The 27,706-nt window shown below is 38.0% G+C and overlaps 1 protein-coding gene and 2 pseudogenes across 2 annotated transcripts; 2 read left to right on the top strand and 1 right to left on the bottom strand.

Annotated features, from left to right (window-relative positions):
- Positions 1-796: 796 nt before the first annotated feature.
- Positions 797-27,265, bottom strand: LOC105631059 (putative serine/threonine-protein kinase SIS8). 2 transcript variants are annotated; one of them, XM_012213052.4, is made up of 13 exons: positions 25,937-27,256; positions 23,796-24,233; positions 16,879-16,982; positions 15,203-16,500; positions 15,067-15,107; positions 14,321-14,389; positions 13,370-13,470; positions 12,689-12,767; positions 12,485-12,583; positions 12,318-12,386; positions 12,152-12,201; positions 11,887-12,063; positions 797-1,277 (listed from the first exon to the last, which is right to left on the bottom strand). In XM_012213052.4, exons 1-13 carry the CDS (start codon positions 26,420-26,422, stop codon positions 1,118-1,120), a joined length of 3,171 nt encoding a protein of 1,056 aa, XP_012068442.1. In that variant the 5' UTR covers positions 26,423-27,256; the 3' UTR covers positions 797-1,117. The 2 variants fall into 2 exon arrangements, 1 of the variants encoding a protein (XP_012068442.1); XR_016322248.1 differs by lacking the exons at positions 797-1,277; positions 12,485-12,583; positions 12,689-12,767 and having other exon boundaries at positions 11,973-12,063; positions 25,937-27,265.
- Positions 18,530-19,737, top strand: LOC149494146 (uncharacterized; annotated as a pseudogene).
- LOC149494145 (secreted RxLR effector protein 161 pseudogene) lies at positions 21,752-22,635 on the top strand (annotated as a pseudogene).
- Positions 27,266-27,706: the final 441 nt, after the last annotated feature.

Raw genomic sequence — 27,706 nt, 5'->3', positions numbered from 1 at the left:
GCTTTTTCGTTTTCTTTTGCTTTTTATAAGGTTGTTTGGCTGCGAGGATACCCTGAACCTGAAGAAAAGTTCTCTCATCCCTACCAGGGACCGAATATTCCTTCGACTCTAGTCTCATAGTATATGCAGCAAATTTGCAACTTTAGACTGATAATATGTTAGCAATAACTTGAATTTGAGATTTCCTCTTCCAGTACTTCAAAAGTTGACAGCTCAACAATCGAATACCTGCCCTCAAATCGCAAAACTCTGGATGGAGTTCAATTGTTGATACCTCACAACTTTACAATTCCCCAATATACAAAAAGAAAAAAACAACAAAACATCCAGCGCAAGATGCGTAGCCTTAAGTGGTTTTATTTGAAGTCACCAATCCCATTCATGTGTTATCCTGCTGCAATCTGATACAAGGTAAGCAAAATGCTATTATTGCAATGAGGCTTCCACAATCGAACTCATCTGCCCCTAACCTACATTTTCAGGGCACCTCCTCCATGTAGATCACTTGTGACTTACTCTGCAGAATCAAGAGCTCAAAGAAACTTCCAAAGTAAATGATAAAAGAATGTTCATGTTGGGAATTATTTCCCCTCGTCCTATCAAACTCCTTGAGCAATAATTGGCCAGCTTGCGCGTACATACAGCACCAATAATCATGGCAGCAAAAGTTATTCAAGAATGCTCATACTGGGAATATTTCCCTTCATCAAACTCCTTGAGCAACAAATTGGCCAACTTATGCAAATTATTCCAATTGCTCCTTCAGTTTGAAATTTCTTGGTAAAAAACCGCAAGCTCAAAAAAGAAACACAACATTGATTACAACAATTTCAAATGGATTTTTTTTTCTTTACAAACAAATAGAACTTGACGATGGCTGCACGAGAATGCAAAACAAGGTAAAATTAGAAAAAAGAATCACAATCATCTCAAATTGGAGTATATGTATGTTGGGTCATGATCTTCGATCAATCTCTCACATCCCTGTTCCAAACAATCTATATTTTTCCTCTATATTTTGGCGTTCTGATGTGCCTTCTGATTCAAGACCATAATTTGCCTCCATATTTTGGGAATTCAATGAACCAAAGTCCCATTTTGTAAATAAATTGACCTGTTAGCCTGCCTGCTCTTCTGCTTCTCGTAACAGCTGACCTTTCTCATGTCCAGCTCTTGCAGATGCACTCGGTCTAGGCACTTGTGGGCCGATTATAGGCTTCTGTAATGGCTTCAAAGCAGCCATTATCTCTGCAAATGTCGGTCTCAATCTTGGATCCCTACAATTTAAAGAGGTCAAAAGTCAGTTCTATATAATGCTATAACATTCATTCTACAGATGCAAAGTACAAAATGAAGTTCACCTCTACAACACTAGCTATAGCATGTAACGGATAGTAATTCTATGCAATATGCAATTTGCTAATTATATCCACTCTTTCAAGCACAAAAGAAATTTGGGAAAAGTTGGTTTGCAGTTGCAGGAGAAATTTTGATGATCCTATGATACATTTGTTCTTCATGTGCCAGATTTCAACTTTTCAGAAAATAAACAGAGGAAAGAATTTAATGGTTATTTGAAAGAAAGGAGACAGTTCATCAGCTAAAGAAGAGGGAAGAAAGGTAGCAGACTTCACGCTTTTAGAGTCCTAACACTAGTAGAAACAAGCCAGATCACCTGCATGGTACAAAAATATAACCCATTTGGTAACAGTGATTATGAAACATGAGGAGAATAAAGGGGTAAGGCGAGCTGGCACTAACATAGCATACATCCAACTTGCAAATGTAGAATTTTGAAGACCACTATATACATTCACAATGAGACAGTTGTTGTGAACAGTCTGAAGACGAGCACTAATAAACCATAACAATAAAATTCAAGCTCAAACTACATTAGGTGTCAACTAGAGAAAAATATGCGAAAAATATCCCTTTTCAGCTTTTCCTCTGGATATTGATTAATTGATAAGTGTTGGATTAATGGTCAAACTGACTTGATCTGACATGATTCAACAGATTACAATTTGGTCAAGTGTGAGAAAGCTGCTTAGACCTTGGACAAATAAGCAATGCCAAGTCTATTGAGCAAGTAGAATTGTTTAAAATATTGAATATAAAATCTGCTTCCCTTCTACTCCTCTGTGTTTTATTTTTTATTTGGTTCAAACTATAATCATAAATTGCTCCAGACCACATGGGATGGAGAAAAAAATCCATATAGTTCACCCCTATGGGGTTAAGACTTTATGGACATTTTTTTAAACTATCATAATAAATTGAATGAGCCTGGAGGAAATAACAATTTCTGATCAAGTCAACGTAAAAGTAGGGATTCAAAATGGACGAAAGTCTTATTGCACAGAAAAAAAATCGACAAGCCACACATACAATCATTTTTGTATGTGCGCTATACTTCTCTTAAACCATTCAAAACAGTCATAATTCTAATTTCCCTCCAGTGTTTAAAGAAATGAAGACCTTGCCTGGCTTGATTTGAGAAGTTCAAACAAAACCAATGAATTTATGTTTCAGTTACAAGCATTGTTTTCAGAGTTTCAATAACAAATATACAAATTGCAGATAATCAGCTATTTAGGTTACTGAAATTTCCTGTTGATACACGCTCTACAATTTAAATATTTTACCAACATAAGCATTTTGAGAAAACAAAAGAACTAAGAAAGTCTAAAAGATTCCATAAAATTCATAGGATAATGACAGGGCTCTCAACAATGTGTGCAGTTCTCGATAGTTTCTAGTTTATAAAAACGTATTTTCAAGCGCGGAAACGTGTTTCCAAACTACCCAATTTACAAATGTTAAGGAAAGTTAGCAGCTCTATTTGTATATAGCATGATCTTAGGGATTTATTCCTAAGTAGTCTAAGATTTATATTTCTAAATAGTTGAGAAATCACTTGTATATATACTTGTCTTTCTCATTGATGACATTACAAAAAATTTTTCTCAATTTGTCACACGGTATCAGAGCATATTGAGATCAAATTTTTTTTTTTTTCTGCAATTTTTTCTGGGCTTCCCATGCAGGGAGGCCATTGTCAGTGTTGGTGAACATTCTAGGGTAACTATCTTGTCTCACAGCCCACCCTAAGGACTCCTCCAGCTGCCGAGCAGAGCTTCCCCAAAATCCCGATTCCCTGCATGTGGCTCTCACTCAACTCTTAGTTCTGAGCTCCAATCCACGCGTTGGCGTGTGTGGGCGCGTCCAACCATCTCCTATGCACCACCTTCCTGAAAGTGTTTGAGGATTTGGAATTCTTGATGATTTTGTATTGATGTACAAGACCCTTTAAATAGGGAGAATACAAACAGAATATGGAAAGGAATTACAGAGATTAATTACAGGAAATTAATTGTAATCTGTTCCTAAATCAGAGGAATGATCTGTGGAGATATCATCGGCTAAGACTCCCCCGCAGTTTGAGCGGGCGGAGGACAGATGCTCAAGCTGGATCGAAATGACTGGAACAACTGTCGAGATAGGCCTTTGGTAAAGATGTCAGCATATTGAAAAGCAGATGGGACATGTGAGACCCGAATGTGGCCTATTCGAACTTTCTCCCTTACAAAGTGTATGTCGATCTCAATGTGTTTTGTGCGTTGATGCTGGACAGGATTGTCAGACATATACACTGCGGAAACATTGTCACAGTATACGACGGAGGCCTGCTGAAGTGGGAGGTGTAATTCCAGAAGCAAATTGCGAAGCCAGGTGGTCTCTGCAACAGCATTGGCTACTCCTCTATATTCTGCCTCTGCACTAGACCGTGAGATAGTAGGCTGCCGTTTTGAAGACCATGAAATCAAATTATCACCAAGGAAAACACAGTAGCCACTAGTTGATCTTCTGGAGTCTGGGCATCCACCCCAATCTGCGTCTGAGTATGCTACCAAGGTATGTGTATTTGTCTTGCCAATTCTTATACCGTAGTCAACTGTGCCTTGTAAATATCGGATTATTCTTTTGAGAAAGGCATAGTGTGGATCCCGCGGTTCATGCATGAAGAGGCATATTTGTTGAACAGCATATGATATATCTGGGCGTGTGAATGTGAGATACTGTAATGCGCCAGCAAGACTGCGGTATAATGTTGGATCATGGAATAGAGGTCCATTAGAAGCACTCAGTTTTGATGATAGATCGACTGGGGTGGCACACGGTTTGCAAGAGGACATTGAAGCTCTGGAGATGATATCCTTTGTGTATTGAGACTGATCCAAAAATAACCCACCAGATGTCCGTGTCACTTTGATTCCCAGGAAATGATGCACCCGGCCCAAATCTGTCATTGCAAACTCTCGTGAGAGCATGCGGATAATATTCTGTAATAACTCATTAGAAGAGGCAGTGAGCACTATATCATCAACATACAGAAGTAAATAAGCAAGCTGATTTCCCTTTGAGAAAATGAATAGGGAATTGTCACACACACTGCTGCGAAACCCATGAGACAGCAGATGGGTTGCAAATCTGGTGTACCATGCCCGTGGCGCCTGTTTGAGCCCATAAAGGGATTTTTTCAATCTGCACACAAAATGAGGGTATCTTCTATCTGTGAAACTCGGGTGTTGATGCATAAAAACAGTTTCATTTAAATGCCCATGTAAAAACGCGTTTTTGACATCCAACTGGTGTATTGGCCAAGAACGGGAAACTGCAATGGATAACACAGTCCGTATAGTTGCAGGTTTCACTACGAGACTAAAAGTATCATCACAGTCAATGCCCACCGTTTGAGATTTGCCATTTACCACCAAACGTGCTTTGTACCTTTGAAGTGACCCATCTGATTTAAATTTGTGACGAAAAAGCCACATACACCGAATGACCGGTCGGTCAGGAGGGCGAGGCACGAGTTCCCATGTATCATTTTCCTGCAAAGCACGAAACTCAGCCTGCATGGCATTTAACCAATGAGGGTCAGAAAAAGCTTTTGCATAAGAGGTGGGTATTGGTGAAATTGAGGTGGTCATAAGGGCATGGCGAGCTTTGGAGCGGGTGGTCATTGGATGGGTATTCTGTGCGGGTTTTGATACAGCGGTGGTCTGAGTGTTGGGATTTTGTGAGACAGGTGCAGCAGTGTGTTGGGGTGCCGTAGCATTGGCCACTGGGTTAAGGGGCTGTTGTTTATGGCGGCGGGTGTATATTATGGGGTAAGGAGAGATTGGGCGTTTTGGGGTTTGGGTGGTGTTTGGTGTTGGGTGAGGTTGTATAAACTGAAATCCTGGTGGTGGTTGTTCATCAAGAAATGTGTATGTTTTGGGTGGAGTTGGAATGGTGTATGGGAAAGTTTGTTCATCAAAGGTTACATGTCGTGATATGTGGATCTTCCCAGTTGTAGGGTCAAAGCATCGGTATCCCCTAAAATCTGGAGGGTATCCAAGGAAGATGCATCTAACGGATCTTGGGTGTAATTTGTGGGGTTGGGTTGCGGAGGTATTGGGATAACAAGCACACCCGAACACACGTAAGTGATCGTATGTCGGGTGGCGGAGATATAAGGCAAAAGTGGGTGTGAAATAATTGAGACGTTTGGTTGGAAGGATGTTATGGAGATAGGCAGCAGTGTGAAGTGCTTCGACCCAAAACATAGGTGGTAATTGAGCATGGATGAGGAGTGAGCGGATGATGTCGTTGAGACGACGAATCATGCGTTCAGCCCGACCATTTTGGGAAGATGTTTGGGGGCATGAAAAACGGAATAACAGACCATGTTGTTGGGCAAAAATTTTGAAGTTATGGTTGTCAAATTCTCCCCCCAAGTCACATTGAAAAGTTTTGATATTACGGTTGAATTGGGTGGCTATGAGTTTATGGAATTTAGTAAAGGTGGTGAAAGTTTCAGATTTGAACTTGAGAGGGTATACCCACACATAATTGGAAAAATTATCAATTAGCACCATGTAGTATTTATATCCAGATTTGGTTGGAATAGGGGAGGTCCACAAGTCACAGTGTATTATATCAAATGGTGAAAAAGTAAAGGAATTTGACTCATAAAAAGGTAATCGTTTGCTGTTAGATAAATGACAAGAATTGCAAAAAAATAAATGCTTGTTCTTATTACAAGGAAGACCAAACTGTTTGGTTAAAACATCTAAAACTTGTGTGCCAGGGTGACCGAGGCGATCATGCCAAGGTAAATTTGGAGATGTGATTGAACAAGCTTGTGGTGGTAGGGTTGGTGGAGTGACAGGATAGAGATCTCCGGTACTATTGTGGCGGGAAAGGAGCTGTCCCGTTTTGAGGTCCTTCAAAGAGAAACCAAAAGGGTCAAATTCAACAGAAATATTGTTATCACGTGTAAAACGGCGGACAGATAATAAATTTTTAATGATATGTGGGCTGTAAAGTATGTTTGGGAGGATGTATGTACGGTTAAGGATGGGAAGGTAACCTGTTCCTGAGCCCTCAATTGGTAAATAGTGTCCGTTGCCGACTAAAAGTTTAGTGTTAACAGGAAAAGAGTCAGGGTTGCGAATCATACCTCAGTTGTCGGTGACATGACGTTCTGCCCCTATATCCATGATCAGATTTGGATCTGTGTAGTTGAGTTGCATCGTGTTATAAGCTTGGCTGAGATCGGAAGGACTTAAAGTATCATATCCAGTATGCGGTGGAGGGGGATATGGTGGTGCTGGGCCGTATGGCTGCTGTTCTGAATAAGCGGCATAATGGGCAGTGGGTGTGTTTTGAATTTGATTTGGTGGCCATGGAGTTTGTGTTGGGTAGGGACAAGGTGGAGTGTTCCACCAAGCCCATTTTGGGTAGGTTTGATTGGTGGACTGATGTGTTATAGCCCAAGGAGTCCCCGTAGAGTTTCCCCTGTAGCCGCGTCCTCTGCCTCTGCCACGTCTGCCTCGACCACGGCCTCTATAATTGGAGTGGTAAGAACTGTTGTGAGGCTGATTGTTTTCAGGTTGTTGAGTTGCAGCCGGCTGGGTTTGGTTTGTTTGCATGGTTGGAGCGACAAGGACAGAGGTGGTTTGTTGTCGTGCAGCCTGGCGAATGACCTCATCATTCAACATGGTTCGTGCAAGGTCCCAGTCTACGTTTTGTGAGTTAATAAGAGAAGCTATGGCGTCGAATTCTTGAGGAAGGCCACGAACCAGTTGTAAGACCAATCGGGATTCTGTAACTGGTTGGTCAACATCGTTCAGTTGGTCGGCGATGTCTTTCAATTTCTTGCAGTAATCATCAACGGAACTGCAGGCTGCAAGGGTGAGATTAACGAATTTTGTTTCAAGAGCTGCCGCTTTTGCTTTCTTGTTGCTAAGGAAGATTTTCTCAAGTTTCAGCCATGTTTTTCTAGCCGTAGCTTCAGTGTCGAGGATGCGGGTGAGCAGTTCATCAGACACGGTACTGTAAATCCATTGAGACACCAAGGCATCTATTTCTTTCCAGGCACTGTATAATGGATCTGTAGAGGCTGGGGGTGGCGTGTCATCAATGTGATCAAGAACACGGTATGCAATAGAATGAAACTTGAATAATTTCACCCATGATGTGTATGTAACTGTGCTACCATCTAGGGTTCTTATTTTTGATTGGATGTTAGTCACAGAGTAGGCAGGGTGAATGGGGGTGGGTGTTTTAGGGTTGGAGGTCGAAGATGGGACTTCTGTTTGTGTCATGGCTATCGGCGGCAGCAGCTAAAAAAAAAAAAAAAAAAAAAAAAAATATGAGAGAAAGGAGAGGGAGGGATAATTTTCAGAACCGAAGCTCTGATACCATGAAAGTGTTTGAGGATTTGGAATTCTTGATGATTTTGTATTGATGTACAAGACCCTTTAAATAGGGAGAATACAAACAGAATATGGAAAGGAATTACAGAGATTAATTACAGGAAATTAATTGTAATCTGTTCCTAAATCAGAGGAATGATCTGTGGAGATATCATCGGCTAAGACTTCCTTCTCCGGTGTTGACTTGGACAGGGAAGTTTATCCCATTAATTGTTTTGAATTTCTGGACATCCATATACTTTGTTTTTTGGTTTGGTATACTACTATTCAGTTTCTGAGTTCCTGTGTGATTCTGCATTTCCATTCAGTTTTTATTTTTTATTTTTTTCTCTTTTCGACACCCAAGTGTCTTGCTGCTACTGCTATTTGGTTGCTGCTCTTTGGTTTGGAAAGTGGGTTCAGTTGAGAGTCTGGTATTTTCTATGGTATTTTCTGCTATTGTGGTTTTTACAATTTATGTGTGTTTCTATTTAAACATTATGGGGACTACTGAATAGAAGGCTGTAATAAAGATGTGGTTCCAACAATGAATAAAATCATAGAAACAAACATAACGGCTCTAATTATTTGGATTGGAGCAAAACTACCCGAGTATTAAATTGTTGCATCAAATTTTATCCTAACTATTGTATGTTTCAGGATCTTACGCCAAAGTGGATTATTGGTACAGGACGTGAGTCTAGCAGTCTCCATCCACTTGATGAACAAGTACCATTTTCTCTTGCTTGTGCTCGTGCTCTATCTCCTTTTGAGGTGCATTGTCAATTAGGCCATCCTTCCTTTATCCATTTTGAAGAAGTTATTTCCACAATTCCAGTCTTTAGTTTCTTTAGATTGTGAGTCATGTCAATTTGCTTAACATCATAGGTTACCTTCTCTATCTCGAGTCAATAAATGGGCTATGTCCCTTTTGGAATTAGTTCATTCTGATGTTTGGGATCCTTGTTCTATTACCTCCAAATCTGGTGTTCGATATTTTGTAACTTTTATCGATGATTATTCTCAAGTTATTTAGTTATATTTAATGAAGAATTAATCCAAATTAATTCCTATCTTTTGTGCTGAAATAAGAACACAATTTAATGTTTCTATACAAAGATTACGTATTTGCAATACTAAAGAATACTTTTCAGAAATGTTTCAAAGTTATATGACACAAAATGGCATTTTGCATCAAAAATCATGTGTTGATACACCTTCTCAAAATGGGATTGCAGAAAGAAAAAACAGCCACCTCTTTGAGTTAGCTCGAGCACTTCTTTTTCAAATGAAAGTTCCTAAACCTTTTTGGACTGGTGTTGTCTCCACTGCTTGTTTTTTTATTAATCATATGCATTAATTCGTTCTTCAAGGTGATATTCCTTATATTACTCTTTTTCCATCTAAATCCATGTTTCCTATTGAACCTCGTATTTTTGGATGTACTTATTTTGTTCATGATGTTCGTCCTCATATTACCAAACTTGATCCAAATCCCTTAAATGTGTCTTTGTATGATATTCTAGACTTCAAAAGGGTTACAAATGTTTTTCTCCAACTCTTAATCGTTATCTTGTATCTGCTGATGTCACTTTCTTAGAGTCTAATCCTTTCTTTCCGTCCTCTCCTATTTAAATAGTCAAGGAGAGGAGGATAATCTTCTAGTCTATACCATCTCTCAACCTGTTAATCCACCTAATCTTTTTCTGGAACCTCCACCAGTACAAGCACCCACATCAACAGCTACTAAACCTCCTCCAATTATTCATGTTTATTCTCGCAGGTTAGAGGCTCCTAACTCATGCCTGCCGCTAGACTCTTTATCATCGAATCCAATTCCTACCATTCCAGATCCTCCTAATCCTAGCATTGATCTTCCTATTGCTCTTAGAAATGGTAAACGTTAGTGTACTTACCTATTTCTTCTTTTGTTTCTTATGACCACATTTCTTCTTCTAGCTCTTTCATTGTGTCTTCAGATTCTATTTCCCTTCCTAAAATTGTTCATGAAGCATTATCTCATCCTAGTTGACGAGCTACTGTGGAAGAAGAAATGGCGGCTTTGGATGTCAATGGTAATTGGGATTTAATAACTTTGCCTACTAGGAAGACCACTATTGGATGTAAATGGTTATTTGTTGTGAAAGTTAATCCTAATGGCTCTGTAGCTTGCCTTGTAGTCAAAAGGTATGCTCAGACTTGTGGTGCTGATCATTCAGATACTTTCTCTCCAGTGGCAAAGCTTGCTGCGGTTTGTATCTTTATCTCTCTAGCAGCAACTTGTGATTGGCCTTTGTATCAGCTTAACATTGATGCTTTTCTGTATGGTGATTTGTATGAGGAAGTTTATATGGAGCAACAACCTCGGTTTGTTGCTCAGGGGGAGTATGGGAAAGTTTGTCATCTTCACAAATCATTATATAGGTTAAAACAGAGTACCGTGCTTGGTTTAGTAGATTTAATGAGACAGTTCAAACATTTGGAATGCAAAAATATAAGTGTGATCATTCAGTATTATAGAAATTCTAAGGACAGCATAATTCTGTTAGTAGTATATGTTGATGATATTGTTATTACTGGTAATGATACTACAAGCATAACATCCCTAAAATCCTTTCTTCACTCTCAATTTCAGACAGAAGATCTGAGTTTGTTTAAGTATTTCTCAGGTATTAAGGTAGTAAGGTGTAAGAAAGGTATTCTTTTATCCCAACGAAACTATGTTCTTGACTTGTTGATAGAAACAGAAAAATTAAGTGTTAAGCCGTGTAATACACCCATGGCACTGAAACTCTGAAAAGAGGATAGTGAATTGTTTAAAGATCCTGAGAGACTGGTTGGTAAAATTCAATTATCTTACAATGACTCGTCATGATATTGCATATTCAGTGAGTGTTGTAAGTCAATTCATGTCTAATCCAACAGTAAATCATTGGGCAGCCTTAGAATAGATCTTATGTTATTTAAAGGCAGCTCCAAGACAAGATATGTTATAATCAAATCATGGACATTCTAATATTGAGTGTTATTCAGATGCAAATTGGGCAAGATCTAAAGTTGATAGGAGATCTACAACTAGATATTGTGTTTTTGTTGAAGAAAATTTGGTTTCATGGAGAAGTCATGTTAGTATACTATTATAATTAATTGACTATACTGTTGTAAGATAGCTGTAAATAACCATCAATTAGGGAGCTACTTAAGGCTGTAATTGTTACCATAATTAGGAGTCAATGGGCATCAACTAAGGATGTAATTTAGGAATTTATTCCCAAATTTGTGATATACTTCGGTCTATTTTAACCCAATCAGCTTGAGGGAATGGAAGCAGATTTCTATTGAAATTCTATTGAAATTCAGCAAGTTTGTCAATACAAAACAAAATGTGGTTTCTCGGTCCAGTGCAAAATCAGAGTATAGAGCCATGCACAATCTGTGTGAGATTGTATGGGTGAATCAACTATTGAATGAAGCTGGTCTTAGTCTTCATTACCTGCTAAATTATGGTGTGATAATCAAGTTGCACTTCATATTGCTTCTAATCCAGCATTTCATAAACGTACCAAGCATATTGAGATTAATTGTCATTTCATTCAGGATAAAATTCAAGAAAAGTTTATCTCCACAGATCATATTAAAATTGGAGACTAATTGGGAGATGTTTTCACAAAAGCTTTGAATGGTTCTCGTGTTGACAATATCTGTAATAAGTTGGGCATGATAAACATCTATGCTCCAACTTGAGGGAGAGTGTTAAGGAAAGTTAGTAGTCCCATTTGTACATAGCATGATCTTAGGATTTACTCCTATGTAGTCTAAGGTTTTATAATCCTAAATAGTTTAGGTATCACTTGTATATATACTTATCTTTCTCATTAATGAAATTACAACAATTTTTTCTCAATCCGTCACAACGAAAACATCCTTGAACATTTCGAGGAGTTTCCAAACGTTTCCGTGCAGGAAACATTTCCGAAACACGGAAACGGAAACCAAATCGTGTAACATATGTTGTTACCTACTTTCACATAAGATTAAGCAACCAATAATATTTGGCAAAAGTCACAGAATCTACAGTTTAAGAAAAACATAATAGAAAGAAGTGCATCCAGAATATTCGGCATAAGAGACAAATACTCACGTTTGCCAGCACTGCCTAATAATATCAGCAATGACAGGATCCATATCATTTGGAATGTCAAGTCGGCGTTGTTGAAATCCAACGGCACCAACAACTTGCATTGGGTTCATTCCACTCCATGGTTGCTTCATTGTACAGAGCTCCCATAGTATAACCCCAAAACTATAAACATCACACCTACATATAGATGTTCAATTTGTATTATCATTTGAAAATTCAGGGGTCCAAAAAGGTGGATTAAGAAGTGGGGAAGAGAATTGCATACTTTTCATCTGAAGGTTCATTTCTCAGCACTTCTGGGGCCATCCACTCAGCCTGGAGGATGATGCAAAAAATACCTTATTTATGGACTACAAAGTAATGATTACAACCCAATAAAATGGTAGAAATCCAAAATTATGAGAGAAGGGTCAAATACTAGCACAACTTACCGTCCCTGCGGTTGACCTTGAAGAAAGAAATGTGCTGTGCTTCATTCTTGATAGCCCAAAATCACATACCTGAGGGCAATCAAAAACTAGAATGTCATTGCTGGATAGTTAAAGTATTAAAGGGCATTTCAAAAGTTTCCCAGTCTGTCTAACAATATAAAGGGTACCTTCACTACCCAGTTTTTATCAACTAAAAGATTTGGGGACTTCAAATCACGGTGTACTATCACTGGAGTGCAGTTGTGTAAATAATTCATTCCCCGAGCCTGAAAGTTTAATCATGTAAATAGAAACACTAACTAATGAATTCATAAAATACAGGACAACCATGCTTAGTAATATCGGAACAAGACAAGGATGTTAAAACATACAGCATCAAGGGCCATCCTCAAACGCCTCCGCTCGTCTAATTGATTGTTAGGCCTGTGAATTAATCTATACAAACTACCTCTGAAAACATGTGCCATGAATTAATGCAAAATATTAGACAAAGAAAATGAAAACTTCAACTTAGAATATGAGGCACTGTAAGCTATTGTTAGTTATTGTGAGTATGAAACTTAAGTGGGAATCTATTCAATATCACAAAAGAAAATAATTATTAACATTATGAGTTCCAAGTAGACTTTAATATAAATGAAACACATGCACAGTTATAACCATAGACGAGCTGTTCTACAAAGAAAATCCAAAAACTAATATTGTTCAATCATTAGAATTTCGATAACCCATCACAATCTTAGGAAGTCCATCCCAGTTAAAAGAGTTTAGATATTGCAAGTCATTCATTCTGCTAAATTTCATACTTAAGAATCTGAATGCTTTGTAATAGGACAGGGATCTTAGCTAATACTTAGTCATAGTACACATTGCATTACACTACATTCACAGGAAGGTTTTGATTAGCCCTAAAGACTTTTTTATGTTGTTTCTGCCTCATGGCACATAATTAAATCACATTGTTCCTTTTAGAAAGATCCCAAAATTTTGGCATCCATAATATATATTGTTAAAAAGCAACATGAATGGGAGTAAACAAAGTGGCAATTTACCTAGGAAGAAATTCTGTAACAATGGAAAGATTTGGGGCACGAGTTACTGCTCCCATGAAGAGAACCACATTGGGATGTCTGAGCCTTTTCATGATTCTAACCTAGAATTTCAAACTCAAAAGTAAATTGACTGAATTCCAAAAATTTATCATGCTTGAAGCATATTATAATAAGACATCCTAAAATTACATCCAAACATAAAAATTCAGCAAGTAAGATATAATATGAAATGTAACAGGGCTATAGCATAATATTTGGGGAAATAATGTAAAAAATTCTAATGAACTTGTCCAATGAGATCTGCAGAATTAATCTAATAATATTCTACAGTCTCATCATTTAAGACCACAGAATTGAGGCAAATAACAATTGGGAGCAAATTTATAAATATTTCACCAGACAGGCAAAGCATATCATCCTTCACGCTTCGAAACAATTTCATCATGTCACATCCAACAAAACACTCTATCCTAAGGTTATAGAATTTAGCCCCAACTTATTGAGAATGGGTGTACTGTAGATCCTGGAGAGACTTCTGCCTTCGCCAAAGATTAGAGGATTGATAGTTGTGGAACTTATGATGCACCCGAATATGGAAAATAATATATATACGTAACAATAATATCAACCTGCAAAACTGTTGCTGTGAGCATTAAGATTTAAGAATATCTACCCATGTTAGTGTCACTGTTCTCTGTGACCATTAATCTTAATGCTTATAGTGACAGATCAACCATGGTTCACATATCTAGGATGCTTCACAATATCATATAGTTTAGAAATAACAGGCACATGCTGCGTATAGCCCAGATACAGCACCATTTGACTAGATAGACACTACCACAAGGTTGAGCATCTTTAACAAAAGCACTATGGTAGAAATATCCATTCATACCTTGTAGACAGACCAAAGATAAAAAAGTAGGATAAAGAACAAAGAGGGGCTTGTACCTCACTTCTGAATTCTTCAAGTGATTCAACAGAAATACCTTGGTCCAAGAACTTCTTCACAGCCACTTCCTATTGAAAACAAGAGGGCAACATGGTCAATCCATTGCCTCTAAACATTGCAAACAAAATAATTAGAATTATTAGCAGTCCCATTCAGTTGGTCTATTTTATCTATGATCCATTAATACAAATGACTCTCCAATGTTCAACTTTGAGCAACGCCATAACTTTTCCCCATGTGAAACCTGTTTTCTAGGATTCCTAATCCCAAAACCAATCTCCTCCAGAGAATTTAAGAGAATTTTGAAATATAATTTCCTGATTCCCCATAGAAAATGTTCTCAAAAGTTTGGAAAAGAAAAGTTTCTTGTGCTTTTGTAAATCAGGTAAAAAGTCAATTATTACGTTCTTCAGGAAGCTAATAGCAGTTGGATCCCAATTTTTTTGTGTTGTATTTAAACCAATTAAATAAAACTGCCAGCAGACAGCCTTCTCACTTATTTTTCAATGGAGCAGCCTAGGCTAATGGGAGTGCCCTGCTTAAAACTGGGCCGCATAGTGAGCGGTGCCAGCTCTTCAAAGAAGAGAATTCTTCAAAATTTAGTCACAAATTTTCTGGCAATCTTGATGTTGGTTAGTCACGACCAAAATGCAAAACTGGTTTTTTAAGAACCATTAATTAATAATCCGGCACAAATATGCAGAGAAAAGAGATGAACAAATTTAATTGACATGAGAATACCCACAGTTCCATGCCAGTCTCCACGATATACTTCTCCATATGATCCTGCAAAACAAATGATGCAAGAAAATAATTAGACTATATCTGGATATAAAACTATAATAAAGTTTACAATTCATAGCGAATGCATAGGTCAGTACCAAGTCCAATGCGTTCACCCAAGGTGATTTCATCCCAGGGAATCTCACATTCAGCAACATCATCCAATCCTGCGTCAGACTTCGAGCTATTATTACCGGCTGATCTATCAGATAGTCTCTCACCTTCTGAATTTTCCATAAAAGCATCGGATTGTTTGCCACCACTACCACGGTCCCCACTACCTCGTGGCTCATAACTGGAACTATCTGCATCACCATCATTTCGTGCACAGTGCTCATACTGCTTACTGACAGCTGCAGTGGTTGCAACAACAGCTGCCGCAGTAGCAGTGGCTGCAGCAGCTACAGGAAGTTCAAGGTTTGAGTCAGAGCCTGACTTTGCTGCAGCAACAACCATAGAAGATGCAACAACAGCAGCGGCAGCAGCTGCTGCTGCAGCAACAGGAACATTTTTTGCATAACTCACAGAAGTTGCTTCAGTCTGCAATGGCATTGGTTGTCCAGTAGCCTCCCTCATATCAAAAGGATGGTTGATTGTTAAACCATCCTCAGGTTTAAGTTGCTCTGGTTGGTTAAAAGCAGGACTTGCTTTAGACTGCACTCTGTGATGAGGCAGACGAGGCAAATATCGAGCAGGAGAAGGACCAAGATCATCTTGATCCTTCATATGACGGGTCTCACTCTTCCGTTTGTAGTCATCCTTATCTTCTGTAGGGGACTTGGCCTCAGTAGTTGATACGTCTAACTGCTCAGAATAAATTTCAGTAAACAAGCTTGGGGGAGCAACAACACCACTTTCTAGTAATACATCATGAAGTTTCTGGGCTAACTGCGGATTCTCTTTGGCAGCATCAATCATGTATTGTGAAACATCTTTCACTTTCATTCTGCGTACAGCAGGAGAGCTAACACCTTCCGTCCATGAAGGAGATTTTGTATGTGCATAAGGATAATTAGGCCTCCCAGGACCCTCCCGCATAAGCACCTTATCTACATTGGAGGATTTCTTTAAATTGTCCAAGGGCATCCTGGATTCTTCTTCACCTTTAATTGGCTCACTTACATTTGTGACGTGGTGAAAGTCACCCCTGTTATCAGATTCGTTACCAGCAGTAGCAACATTCCTGGATCTTGATCTCTTCTCCAATGTCCCAACATCCGAATGTTCTTCAAAGGAACTTGCTACTCCACTACTAGAAGAAGCTATATGAGATGAGTCCATGTCCCGAGAAAAAGGACTGGCAGAAAAAAAAGGCTCTTCATATTCTATTTGTGATCCAGCCATATCAGAAGGAATAAGTGTGCCAGGATCTGCCATCAGATCAACGATGTATTCCCTGAAACCATGTTACACATCCCCTTAAGTAGTTTGATGTTTCAAATTATATATATTCATACAAAACCTCGAAACCCCTAATATAAATATGTTGTCTTTCCAAAGAACCCCATATAAGAACAGGAAATTATTGGTTTCTAGAACTATGATTGAATAGCCTCATCTACTTTTTAAAAAAATAATGAAAAGGAGCATTTGAGTACAGCAGCTCACATTTGCATGATAGATCATGTTCTGATGCAGCAAACAGTGAACTAAATCCTAAAGAAAAATCCAGCTGAATTTAAAGGAATAACAAGAAAAAGAAAAAGAAAGAAAATGGTTATCACCACCAAAAGAAACATATAAGTAGCAAGTAGAAACTCATAACTGCAATTACCTTCCATCATCCATCTTTACAAAATTCATGGCCACATCATCAGAACCAGTGTACTGATGACCTTTTACCAGCCCGCATGGTATGCCCACACTATCAGCCAAAACCTGCACAAAGACATAGGTATAAGAGAAAAAAGCAATTACTGAGGGAAAAGAACTGAAAAGTGAGGACAAATTCATAAAGCAAATGTTAGCTCAGATATAACGCAAATAGAAGGCTCTAGTTATCATGAAATAAATTACAAAAAAGTTTTTTAATTCAAAAAAGAAGTGCACTTATCAAAACCATTTAAAAATAATAATATGTAGTGGTCCAAAGCTGCCTGCTTTATGGATAATTTGGTCTCATTTGAGCAGATAAACTGCTAAAAAAATTACAACAATCTCCCTCTATGATTTAATGGCAGCCATGAAGCATAGATGATGTATAACGGTAACCACCGAAGAAAAAAATTTTACTACACCCCTGATTTGACAAACACTCATGCAGTCATGCAGAGTGTAATGCTTAAGATAGCATGAACCCTCCACAAGAAGTTAATAAGGATTGATTATTTTGTGTAAATTTCCTAGGAGCATCTTGAAAAGAACAACACAAAGATGACCAGGAAAATTGATAGCAGTGTGGCTTCAGCAAGATAGCCATCCAGAAAAGTTCAAAGGGTAGAAACTAGGACTGATATAGGTAAAGGTTTTGTGCACCACCGGTAGCTTTTGTAGAGCTTGACCTATTTCAGCAATGTAAAGCACTATATTATTATGTGCTCAGTTTTTAGTGTTTAAATTAGAACTGGTAACCAAAAGTTTGATTTCTTTTAGCTTCATTAAAGGGAAGAGAATGATATTCAGTGCTTCACAGTTGCCAAGGGCACTCACTTGAGATAGACCCTTCAGGAGATTCAGTGATTGGCAATTTTGAGGAAGAAAAATCAACTTACCTTAAGGTGAGATTTATGTGTAAATGCAAATCCTGAATAGTGTTGGTTGGTGTCCAGTTTTTGAGGAATAGGTTGACACTACATAATATATATATTTTCAAGGTTCTAATCTAGAGAATGTCAATAGTGTTCCACAATTGCATAGACTAGGTACATAGAAGCTAACTACTAAGCATTTGGAGCATTAAAGATACTGGAAATTTAAGAAGGGACCTCTTCATTCATAGGTGTCTTATCCATAGATATTGTTATGATTAGCTACTGTATTTAGCTGTATTACAGCTGTAATTAGTTGTAATTAGCTGCTGAGATTAGGAGCTATAATTAGCATATCATTAGCAGATTATTTGGGATCTCAGCAGATTATTTGGGATCCTTGATTAGTTACCTATATTGTACAATTGTAGTACTATTTATATCCCCAATTCTTGAGGGAATAATCAAGTCAATATTTCCTCTCATTCTTCTTCTTCACATGGTATCAGAGCCAACAAAGGGCCTAAATACATTCTTCTTCTTTTCTCTTTCTCTCTTCTAAGGGATTTCCAATTACCCTATTATTCTCTCTCTTCTATAGTCACAGCCACTATCCCAGGCCTACCCAGTGACCGGCGACCTCAGACACCAAGTCGCGTCACCGAAATCCTCGCTGTCGTCAGCCACACGCCGTCAACAGATTCTGCCACCTTCCTCTTCGCTGTTCTGCTACTGAATATGGCTGAATCAGGTCTAATCGAGTCTCTTCTTCCTAATTCTACAGGTATTACTACTGTAATACTTCAAGGCAGTAGCAATTACATTTCTTGGTGCAATTCTATTGAGCTATGGTTCTTAGGTCAAGGATATGATGATCATCTTATTAAGAATGCTATTGATATCGTTGCAACCGATAGGACGGCATGGATTAAAATTGATGCTCAGTTGTGTAGCCTATTATGGCATACTCTTGATCCCAAATTACTTCCTCTTTTTCAGTCCTGTAAAACCTATTGTAAAGTCTGGACAAAAGCCAAAACATTGTATACCAATGATATACAACGAATTTACAATGTTGTCTCTAATATTGTCCATTTGCAGCAAAATCAAATGGATATGGATAGTTACATTGGGCAAGTTGAGACATGATGAGTTTGTTTCCATTATGCCTTTCATAGAGAATATTGCTGAACAAGAAAAACAAAGAGACAAGTTTTTTATGGTCTTGGCTCTAATCGGCCTTCGACCTGATCTTAGCTCTGTTCGAGATCAAATTTTGACTGGTTCCATTGTTCCTACCTTAGAAGATATCTCTGCTCGACTTCTTCGTATTTCCACCACTCCAGTTGCACCTCCTAACATTGAAGCCTCTGCTTTTGCCGTCCAGAATAGTAATCAAAAATGAAAAGGTAATAGGTATAAGGTTCACTGCACTTATTGTGATAAACCGGGACATACTCGTGAAACCTGTTGGAAATTACATAGTAAACCGTCTCAGAATCAATCTGCTGGTACTGGACGACTTGCAGCTCATATGGTTCGGAGTAATGGAGCTGGAATTCTTCCTTTGCCTGGTACATCAAGCAACTGCATCACCCTGACAGGATCAGAATATGAAGAATATGCCCAATTCCAGGCAGCCAAACAACAAGCTCAACAACAGTCACCTAGTCTACAGCACTCTAGCACTTCAGTTGCTTGTTTGTCTCAGTCCTCAACTGGTGCTCCTTGGATACTTGATTCCGGCGCTTCCGATCACATTTCTAGTAATGAAACATTGTTCTCTACTCTCATTCCTACTCTAGACTCATCCACAGTCACCTTAGCTAATGGTTCAGAAACTAAAGTTAAAGGCATTGGGACAGTTCAACTTATTCCATCAGTAACTTTACAATCTGTCTTATACACCCCTGGCTGTCCTTATAATTTAATTTCCGTTAGCAAAATCACCGAACAGCTTGATTGTATTGTCTTTTTCATAGCTAACTATGGTGTTGTGCAGGATCGGCATACGGGGAAGACGATTGGAATAGGATATAAGTCACATGGCTTGTATTACATATCCCCTTTGAAAGCCACTATTACATTAGCTTCTACTGCTTCCGCTGAGCTTCTATACAATCGTTTTGGTCATCCTAGTCTTCTTAAACTTAAACATTTAGTTCCTAGCTTATCTTCATTAAGTGTTTTGGAATGTGAATCTTGTCAACTTGGAAAACAATCTCGTGTTTCATTTCCTAAGATTGTCAATAATAAAGCTTTGGCTATGTTTGATATTGTTCATTCAGACATTTGGGGTCCTAGTTGTGTTAGTACAATTCTGGGATTTAATTATTTTGTTACTTTTATTGATGACTATTCTCGTTGTACATGGGTGTTTCTCATGAAGTCGTTCTGAACTATTCTCTATCTTTCAAAAATTCTGTGCTGAAATTCGAACTCAATTTGGTGTTTCCATAAAAACATTACGCAGCGATAATGCTCGGGAATATTTTTCTCAGCAATTTAATGAGTTTATGTCTTCTCAGGGTATTCTCCATCAATCTTCTTGTGCTTATACACCCCAACAGAATGGAATTGCCGAAAGAAAGAATCATCATCTTATTGAAACAGCACGCACATTACTTCTTCATAATCAAGTCCCACTTCATTTCTAGGGGGATGCCGTACTTACTGCTTGTTTTCTTATTAACAGGATGCTTTTTTCTGTTTTACAGAATCAAAGTCCCCATTCTGTTTTGTTTCCCAAACAGGACCCCTTTCATCTGCCACTTCGTGTTTTTGGGAGTACTTGTTTTGTTCATGATCATACCCCTAGCAGGGACAAGCTTCTACCAAAGTCCATTAAGTGCATTTTCTTAGGATATCCTCGTCTTCAGAAAGGGTTCAAGTGTTATGACCCAATCTCTTCCAAGTTCTTTATCTCCGCTGATGTTACTTTCTTTGAAACTACCCCTTATTTTTCTAAACAGCCAGAGCTTGAACAATCTGTTTCCAATGTTCTCCCCTTTCCTATTCTTCCTCCAGCTACATCTCATCCTCTTCAGGTCTATTCTCGTCGTCCTACTACTAATCCTGTTTTGAATGCAGATATACAGCCTAGTGACTCATCTCCTATTCCAATCTCATCTCCTGCACCGGTTGTGCCAAACACAGAAGCAGAAAATGCTCCCATTGCCCTTCGCAAAGGTATTCGCTCCACTCGTAATTCTCATCCTATTTACAATTTTTTGAGCTATCACCGTCTTCATATTATGCCTTTGTGTCGACATTGTCTACCGTTTCTATCCCTAAGAGTGTCAGTGAAGCGCTTAACCATCCTGGTTGGTCTGCTGCTATGACTGAAGAGATGACTGCTTTGCATAATAATGGTACATGGGAACTTGTTTCTTTGCCTCCTGGGAAGAGCACTGTTGGCTAATGATGGGTTTACACGGTTAAAATTGGACCAGATGGTAAAATTGATAGGTTGAAAGCTAGGCTTGTGGCAAAGGGGTACACACAGGTTTATGGCCTTGATTATAGTGATACTTTTTCCCGTGGCCAAAATAGCCTCTGTTTGTCTTCTTCTTTCTTTGGCAGCTATCTATCAATGGCCTCTTCATCAACTTGACATAAAAAATGCTTTCTTGCATGGGGAATTGACCGAGGAAGTATATATGGAGCAACCTCCTGGTTTTGTTGCTCAGGGGGAGTCTGGTTTGGTATGTCGACTACATCGATCTCTTTATGGCTTGAAACAATCTCCACGTGCATGGTTTGGAAAATTTAGTGCTGTTGTCCAGAAATTTGGCATCCGTCGAAGTGACGTTGATCATTCAGTCTTCTATCGGCATGGAAATCATGGGAAATGTACTTATCTAGTTGTTTATGTTGATGATATTGTCATAACTGGCAATGATCACGAAGGGATTTCTCAACTAAAGGAGCATTTATTCAGCAAACTTTCAAACTAAAGATTTGGGAAAGCTAAAATATTTTCTTGGGATTGAGGTTGCACAGTCTAAGATTGGAGTTGCAATCTCACAAAGAAAGTATGCTCTTGATATACTAGAAGAAACAGGTATGATGGATTGTAAACCTGTGGATACTCCTATGGATCCCAATGTAAAACTTATTCCAGGACAGGGGGAGCCATTTAAAGATCCTGGCAGATATCGGAGGCTTGTTGGAAAATTAAACTATCTTACTATTACACGACCGGATATTTCTTTTGCCGTGAGTGTGGTTAGTCAATTTCTTCAGTCTCCATGTGATAGTCATTGGGATGCTGTTGTTCGCATTCTGAGATATATCAAAGGAACTCCTGGGCAAGGTCTGTTATATGAGAACAAGGGTCATTCACAAGTGGTTGGCTATTCAGATGCAGATTGGGCAGGTTCTCCCTCTGACAGACGATCAACTTCTGGTTATTGTACCATGATTGGAGGAAATTTGATATCATGGAAAAGTAAAAAACAAGATGTTGTGGCTAGGTCAAGCGCAGAAGCAGAGTATCGAGCCATGGCATTAGCCACTTGTGAACTTGTTTGGCTCGAGCAACTTCTTCAAGAGTTGAAGTGTGGAGAAATAAAACAGATGACACTGATATGTGACAATCAAGCAGCACTCCATATTGCCTCAAATCCAATGTTTCATGAAAGAACGAAACATATTGAGATCGATTGTCATTTCATCAGACAAAAGATTGAGTCAGGATGCATATCTACTTCCTTTGTCAGTTCGAACGATCAATTGGCAGATATACTGACCAAATCTTTACGAGGACCTCGAATTGAATACATTTGTGGCAAGCTAGGAACATACAACATGTATGCTCCAGCTTGAGGGGGAGTGTTATGATTAGCTACCGTATTTAGCTGTATTACAGCTGTAATTAGTTGTAATTAGCTGCTGAGATTAGGAGCTATAATTAGCGTATCATTAGCAGATTATTTGGGATCTCAGCAGATTATTTGGAATCCTTGATTAGTTACCTATATTGTACATATGTAGTACTATTTATATCCCCAATTCTTGAGGGAATAATCAAGTCAATATTTCCTCTCATTCTTCTTCTTCACAAATATAAAGGGAGTTTTTAAAATCACTGTACAAGCTATAGTATTCCTCCTAGTGCATGTTGTCATTTGCAGATGGAGAAATAATGACATTCATGGTTCGGGCATTATTGTCATAAGCAGGAGCATGTCAAGGGGGTTGTTTTAATATGAATCTATTCATTGATATTGTCAAATTCAGTCCCTCAAGAACAGTGGTGATAACATTATGCAGGAAGCTCCCATATCATGTAGTCCTTCACTTCATGTCATATAGTAATTCCGAGGATGATGCATAAGAAAAAGAGTAAACAAATGCCTCGCCAACTCAGCCAAGAACCATGGTTGGCTGAAAAGGTCAAGTTAGGGAAATTCGAATTGCCCATTGACAAACAAGGTTTAAATTTGGGACAAGTACCTTGGAAGTGAATCAGATAACTCAATACAAACAAAAGCAGAGAAATACAGGATTACAAAACCACATCGACATGTCGGTAGGCATAGAATATATTATTCCCTTGAAGACGAATGAACATTGAGAAAAGCAATGTTCCAGAGCCCCTATGCTAAAACAAAATTAATGAACTTGGTAAGCAGAAATTGATAAACAATATTGGTTTGAACCATCTTGCTAATCTATTTAAGAAATTCATAGTGACATCAGCTGCAACTGCTACACTTTAGCTGTGACACATCTTTGTGTCTGGTTATCATTTCATTTGCAAGGCATGGTGATAACAAGTATTAGAAGATTTCTAAGCAGAAAGAAGCTATGAAATGATATGCTTAGCATGTGCACAAACACAGAAAACTGATACATTCAGTCAGATAAATTTGTTAAGGTCATCTAAAACAAATTTCAAATATGCCTCTAAAAGCTTCATGTTAATAAATGCCATGGTAGCATCCTACTCTATTTATCTGGCAGTACAAATGTAAAATAATAGTAAATAAAAGTGAAATACCTTGAACATTAATGCCCGATGACGAGCCAATCCAATTGTAAGAGAACCAAGTGGCAAAACCATGCTACCAAGTGTAGCTTTCAAACTGTAGCTAAGACTTCGCCATGCTCTTGATATGTTATCAGGATCTGCAACTGATCCTCCCATGTACTCAGAAACTAAAACAGCAAGCTTTCGCACAAATGCTCTCTCTGTGAAAACTAGAGTTTCAGACCTAGATTGGAAGGCCATCTGAAGTGCCTTCTGTTCAAGCTTCAACAAATTAGCATCAGCAGCCCTATTCACCAGCACTGCTTCCCAGCTGACACAGTCTGAAACTGGTGTTCCTTGCAAATCAACTAGAGATGGCATTCTTTCTGATGTAGACTCGGTCAAAACTCCATAAAGGTCGTAAAAACCATCCATGATCTTGTCATCATAGCTAAGAGCATTGTAATTCTGTGAAGCATGGATAAATCTACGATATGAGATTGGTTAGAAAGGAATAAACACAAGATAAAGTAAGTTTGAGGAAAGAGTGTCGAATGAAGGAATAATTCTGAAGTATATCATATAAAATATCCTGTTAAGCTCAAATTCGATATCACAGCTACATGTCAAAGATGAGAAATTATGTAAATGAATCAACTTAGGCGCAACTAGCTAACCAATTGCTTCGCCTCACAGCAACTTTTTTGTGACAAACTCTGAAGTCAAGACTCAAGAGATTGTATGGCTTCCCCCACACAAGATTCCAAAGGAGATATTAAATTTCAAAGCAGTAGAAAAGGTTGAATTCATAAAACATGCACTGGTTACTTTGTTGGATTATTCAGTCTTAGAAGAAGGCAATCAAATCAAGAATAAATATTTTGCTAGTTGATTCCCAGTAACACGAGGCCAACTCTTGAAATTTGATAATACATGCTGGTCTACATGAATCCTTTTTCCCCATTACCACACAAGTCAAAGCCATATTTTCCATATCCCAGTACAGACACCATCAGACACTTTCTTGATAATGGATACTCTACTAATACAAAATCTTAGATCATTTAATTTTTGTACATACTACTTTAACCATAAATGATGGAGCCAAAGAGAAATTGAGTAGCCAAATAAAGGAGATTCTAACAGTATTGACCAAAGTGACAGCCTCATTTTGACAATAGATATCATTAAAACTTAAGCATAAAACTTGATTTGAAATGAACAATTTCAAATGCTAAGAGAGATCCATGGATGAGTAAACTACAGGGTCAAGCATCAAAAATTGTCCCATCTTTACAGATATAGCTTCACACAAAACATCTAAGGTAAAGAGGATTTAACATGCTGCTCCTCCACTTTTAATTTCCACTAAGCCAAATACTAGATTCTGTTACTCATTAATTGTTTAACCTCCCATCTGCTTTGTTCTTTCAAATGTGTCCACCCAGATTTTGTAAGTGGTTACCCTTCATGATTTATGCCACTAGTTCTAGTTTCTAACTGGCTGAAATCAATGTTACAAAGCCAATACAGAGCAGTAATGGTGGCAACTATGAAGTCACAAGACTGATACTACATTTTGACAGTTCGATTTTCTTTTGTTACTTGTACAGAAATGTAGAACAAGGACAGTCAGACTTGTAAGTGTGCACAGGCCCAACTACATTCCCCCTGTTTGAGCATAACTCCATTTGATCCATAAATGCTCAATATCATTCTAGTTAAGGCTGGTTACATGGATCCTTGTCCTTCATTTAGCTCAATTTAGGACTATATGGTCTACCATTTGTCAAAATTATAAAATCCTTCTTTACCTCTTCAACTACTTCTCCATTTATTTACCTCTTTAATAATCTCTCCCGAAATACCATCATATCAAATGCAATCCAATGTGCTATCGTACTGAAATAATTCCAGAAATGTGTTGGCAACTCAGAAAGCATTTCTGGAACAATTAAACGAACATGTTCCAGCCAAATGTACATTTCCATACACCACATAATATACATTCATCATATAGAAGTAGACTTAATGCTTAGATTATAAAGGAATTGCCTTAAACGTCAACAGTTGAGGAAATGTTTTTATACAAGTGTCCTTCCTAGTGTTCAGTTTATAAAAATCATAGTTTGAATAGATTAAGGAGGTCAAATGAATATAGGAAAACTTACCCAGTATCTATAAGCAACAACTTCAGCAGGAGTATTATCAGGGGCACAAGAGCCAAGACTTATTTGCTTCACAGCCTCAATCTGAACTGCCTCAGGATCCTCTCTTGCACTCATTTCTAAAGCCAACTGAATCTGATATTCCTCCTCAACATCAGGATCCCTGGATGTATTAGACCCTGAATCCCTCCTCACAGCATCGGAAACAACATCCAAGCCACCACTACTACTAATTGAATCAGATGGTTCTGTTCTGTCTGCTCTAGTCACATTTGAAGAAGATGGTGGACTAGGACTTTTTCTATTAGCAACAGAATTCAACCAACTAGAAATACCTGAAAAGGGTTTATGTTCATGGGATTTAGAAGACAAAAGCCTATCAGGGGAAGAAGATATATCAGTCGGCTTGTTGCCCCTTGATGAATTTGACCCATCTGCATCTTGTGATTGATTGGACATGATATGGAGCTTCTTAAGCAGGTTCTTCATATTATTTCACTAAATTGCTTTTAAAGTATTCAATGCTAAAGAAATAAAAATCTGGCCATAAACCTCTCCATTGTCTTGGACCATGCATGAAATCTTAGTCGCTGAAAATAGAATAACAACTTCAACCAATTCAAAAAGCCTCCTTTCCCTCGAATACCCCAAAAGTGACCGCCCGAATCAACCCATCAAATCCAATAGCCAAAAGAATGACTTCAAGCAATACCTAACACAGCTTTGACAGTGTCAAGAATACCCAGATGCTTGAATTGAAAGATACAACCTTCCTTTCACAGAAAAACAACAATCTTAACCTTGAAGATAACACAAATAAACAAAATTCAAACTCAGAACATATACAATTCTCTCATGCATGCAAAAGTCTACACTCAGTACCACAATAAATATATGATCTTTATTAGCTAGAACAAGAATAAAATGAATACCCAGGTAGGCAAAAGATTAGATCTTTAGTTTGGACTAATAAGGCAAGATAGAGAACACATAGAAAAGAGAGAAGAAGCGATAGTAGTACTAACAAGAAAGAGGGGTTAATTTAGAAAGAGGTAACAGATACAGTAGCAGAGACAGCAAAGACCAACAAGTGGAGAGTAGGACCTCAAAGGCAAAGAATGACCCACCAGTAGTTTTTGAGGCACAAGGATTTTCACGGTCCCATAAAAAGGTTAATTCAGTGGCAAATACAACCAAACCATCTCAACCATATTTCTCTCCCTAAAAGGTCTTCATATTTGTTTTTATTTTTTATTTTATTTCATTTCTGTTTCTCTCTGTAGCTCATATTGGAATACCAAACTCCCAAGCGTGGGTAGTGGTATGAGTTGGAAATTTGTGAGAGGGAATGGAATATTGAATGTGCAAATTGAAGAGAAAGATGATGTTTTTATGAGGCTCTTCTTAACTTTTTCTGCTATATTTTTTTTCCTTTCCTTTTAGTTTTGTCGTTTTGCATTAATTTGTTGCTTTTCGCAGTTCATATACAAAATTTTCGATCTTCAACTATTAATGGCGAAATTTTACTTGCAAGTTGCTGCAACTGTTTCTTAACCAATACCATAACTTTCCTTTATTAGTCAAGAAAGAAAAAAAGGAAGGAAAGCAATTAGAGAGGAAAAAGTAAAGGGAAGAGAAATATTTTGAAAAAAAGAATGCTATTTTCCTTCTATATATATATAAGCAAAATGAAATTATTTTCCCTCCACTAATTTATTTCTATTTTCTCCCTAATTTGGAGAGAAATTTTATGTGTTTTGTCATATTTATGTA

The sequence above is a fragment of the Jatropha curcas genome, chromosome 8 (assembly GCF_041381405.1).
Source record: "Jatropha curcas cultivar XTBG-Jc1 chromosome 8, XTBG_Jcur_1.0, whole genome shotgun sequence".
Taxonomy (NCBI): Eukaryota; Viridiplantae; Streptophyta; class Magnoliopsida; order Malpighiales; family Euphorbiaceae; genus Jatropha; species Jatropha curcas.
Note: the sequence above shows the minus strand (reverse complement) of the source record. Positions and strands in the feature narration are given on the sequence as shown.

What these genes read in the sequence shown, in the direction of transcription:
- LOC105631059 (XM_012213052.4), bottom strand. Translation starts at nt 26,422, where the DNA reads ATGAAGAACCTGCTTAAGAAGCTCCATATCATGTCCAATCAATCACAA. An exon ending in TTGTTGCTTATAGATACTGG is followed by an intron (nt 24,234 to 25,936) that starts GTAAGTTTTCCT and finishes CATGCTTCACAG; the next exon opens with AATTACAATGCTCTTAGCTA. An exon ending in TTGAAGAATTCAGAAGTGAG is followed by an intron (nt 13,471 to 14,320) that starts GTACAAGCCCCT and finishes TTGAAATTCTAG; the next exon opens with GTTAGAATCATGAAAAGGCT.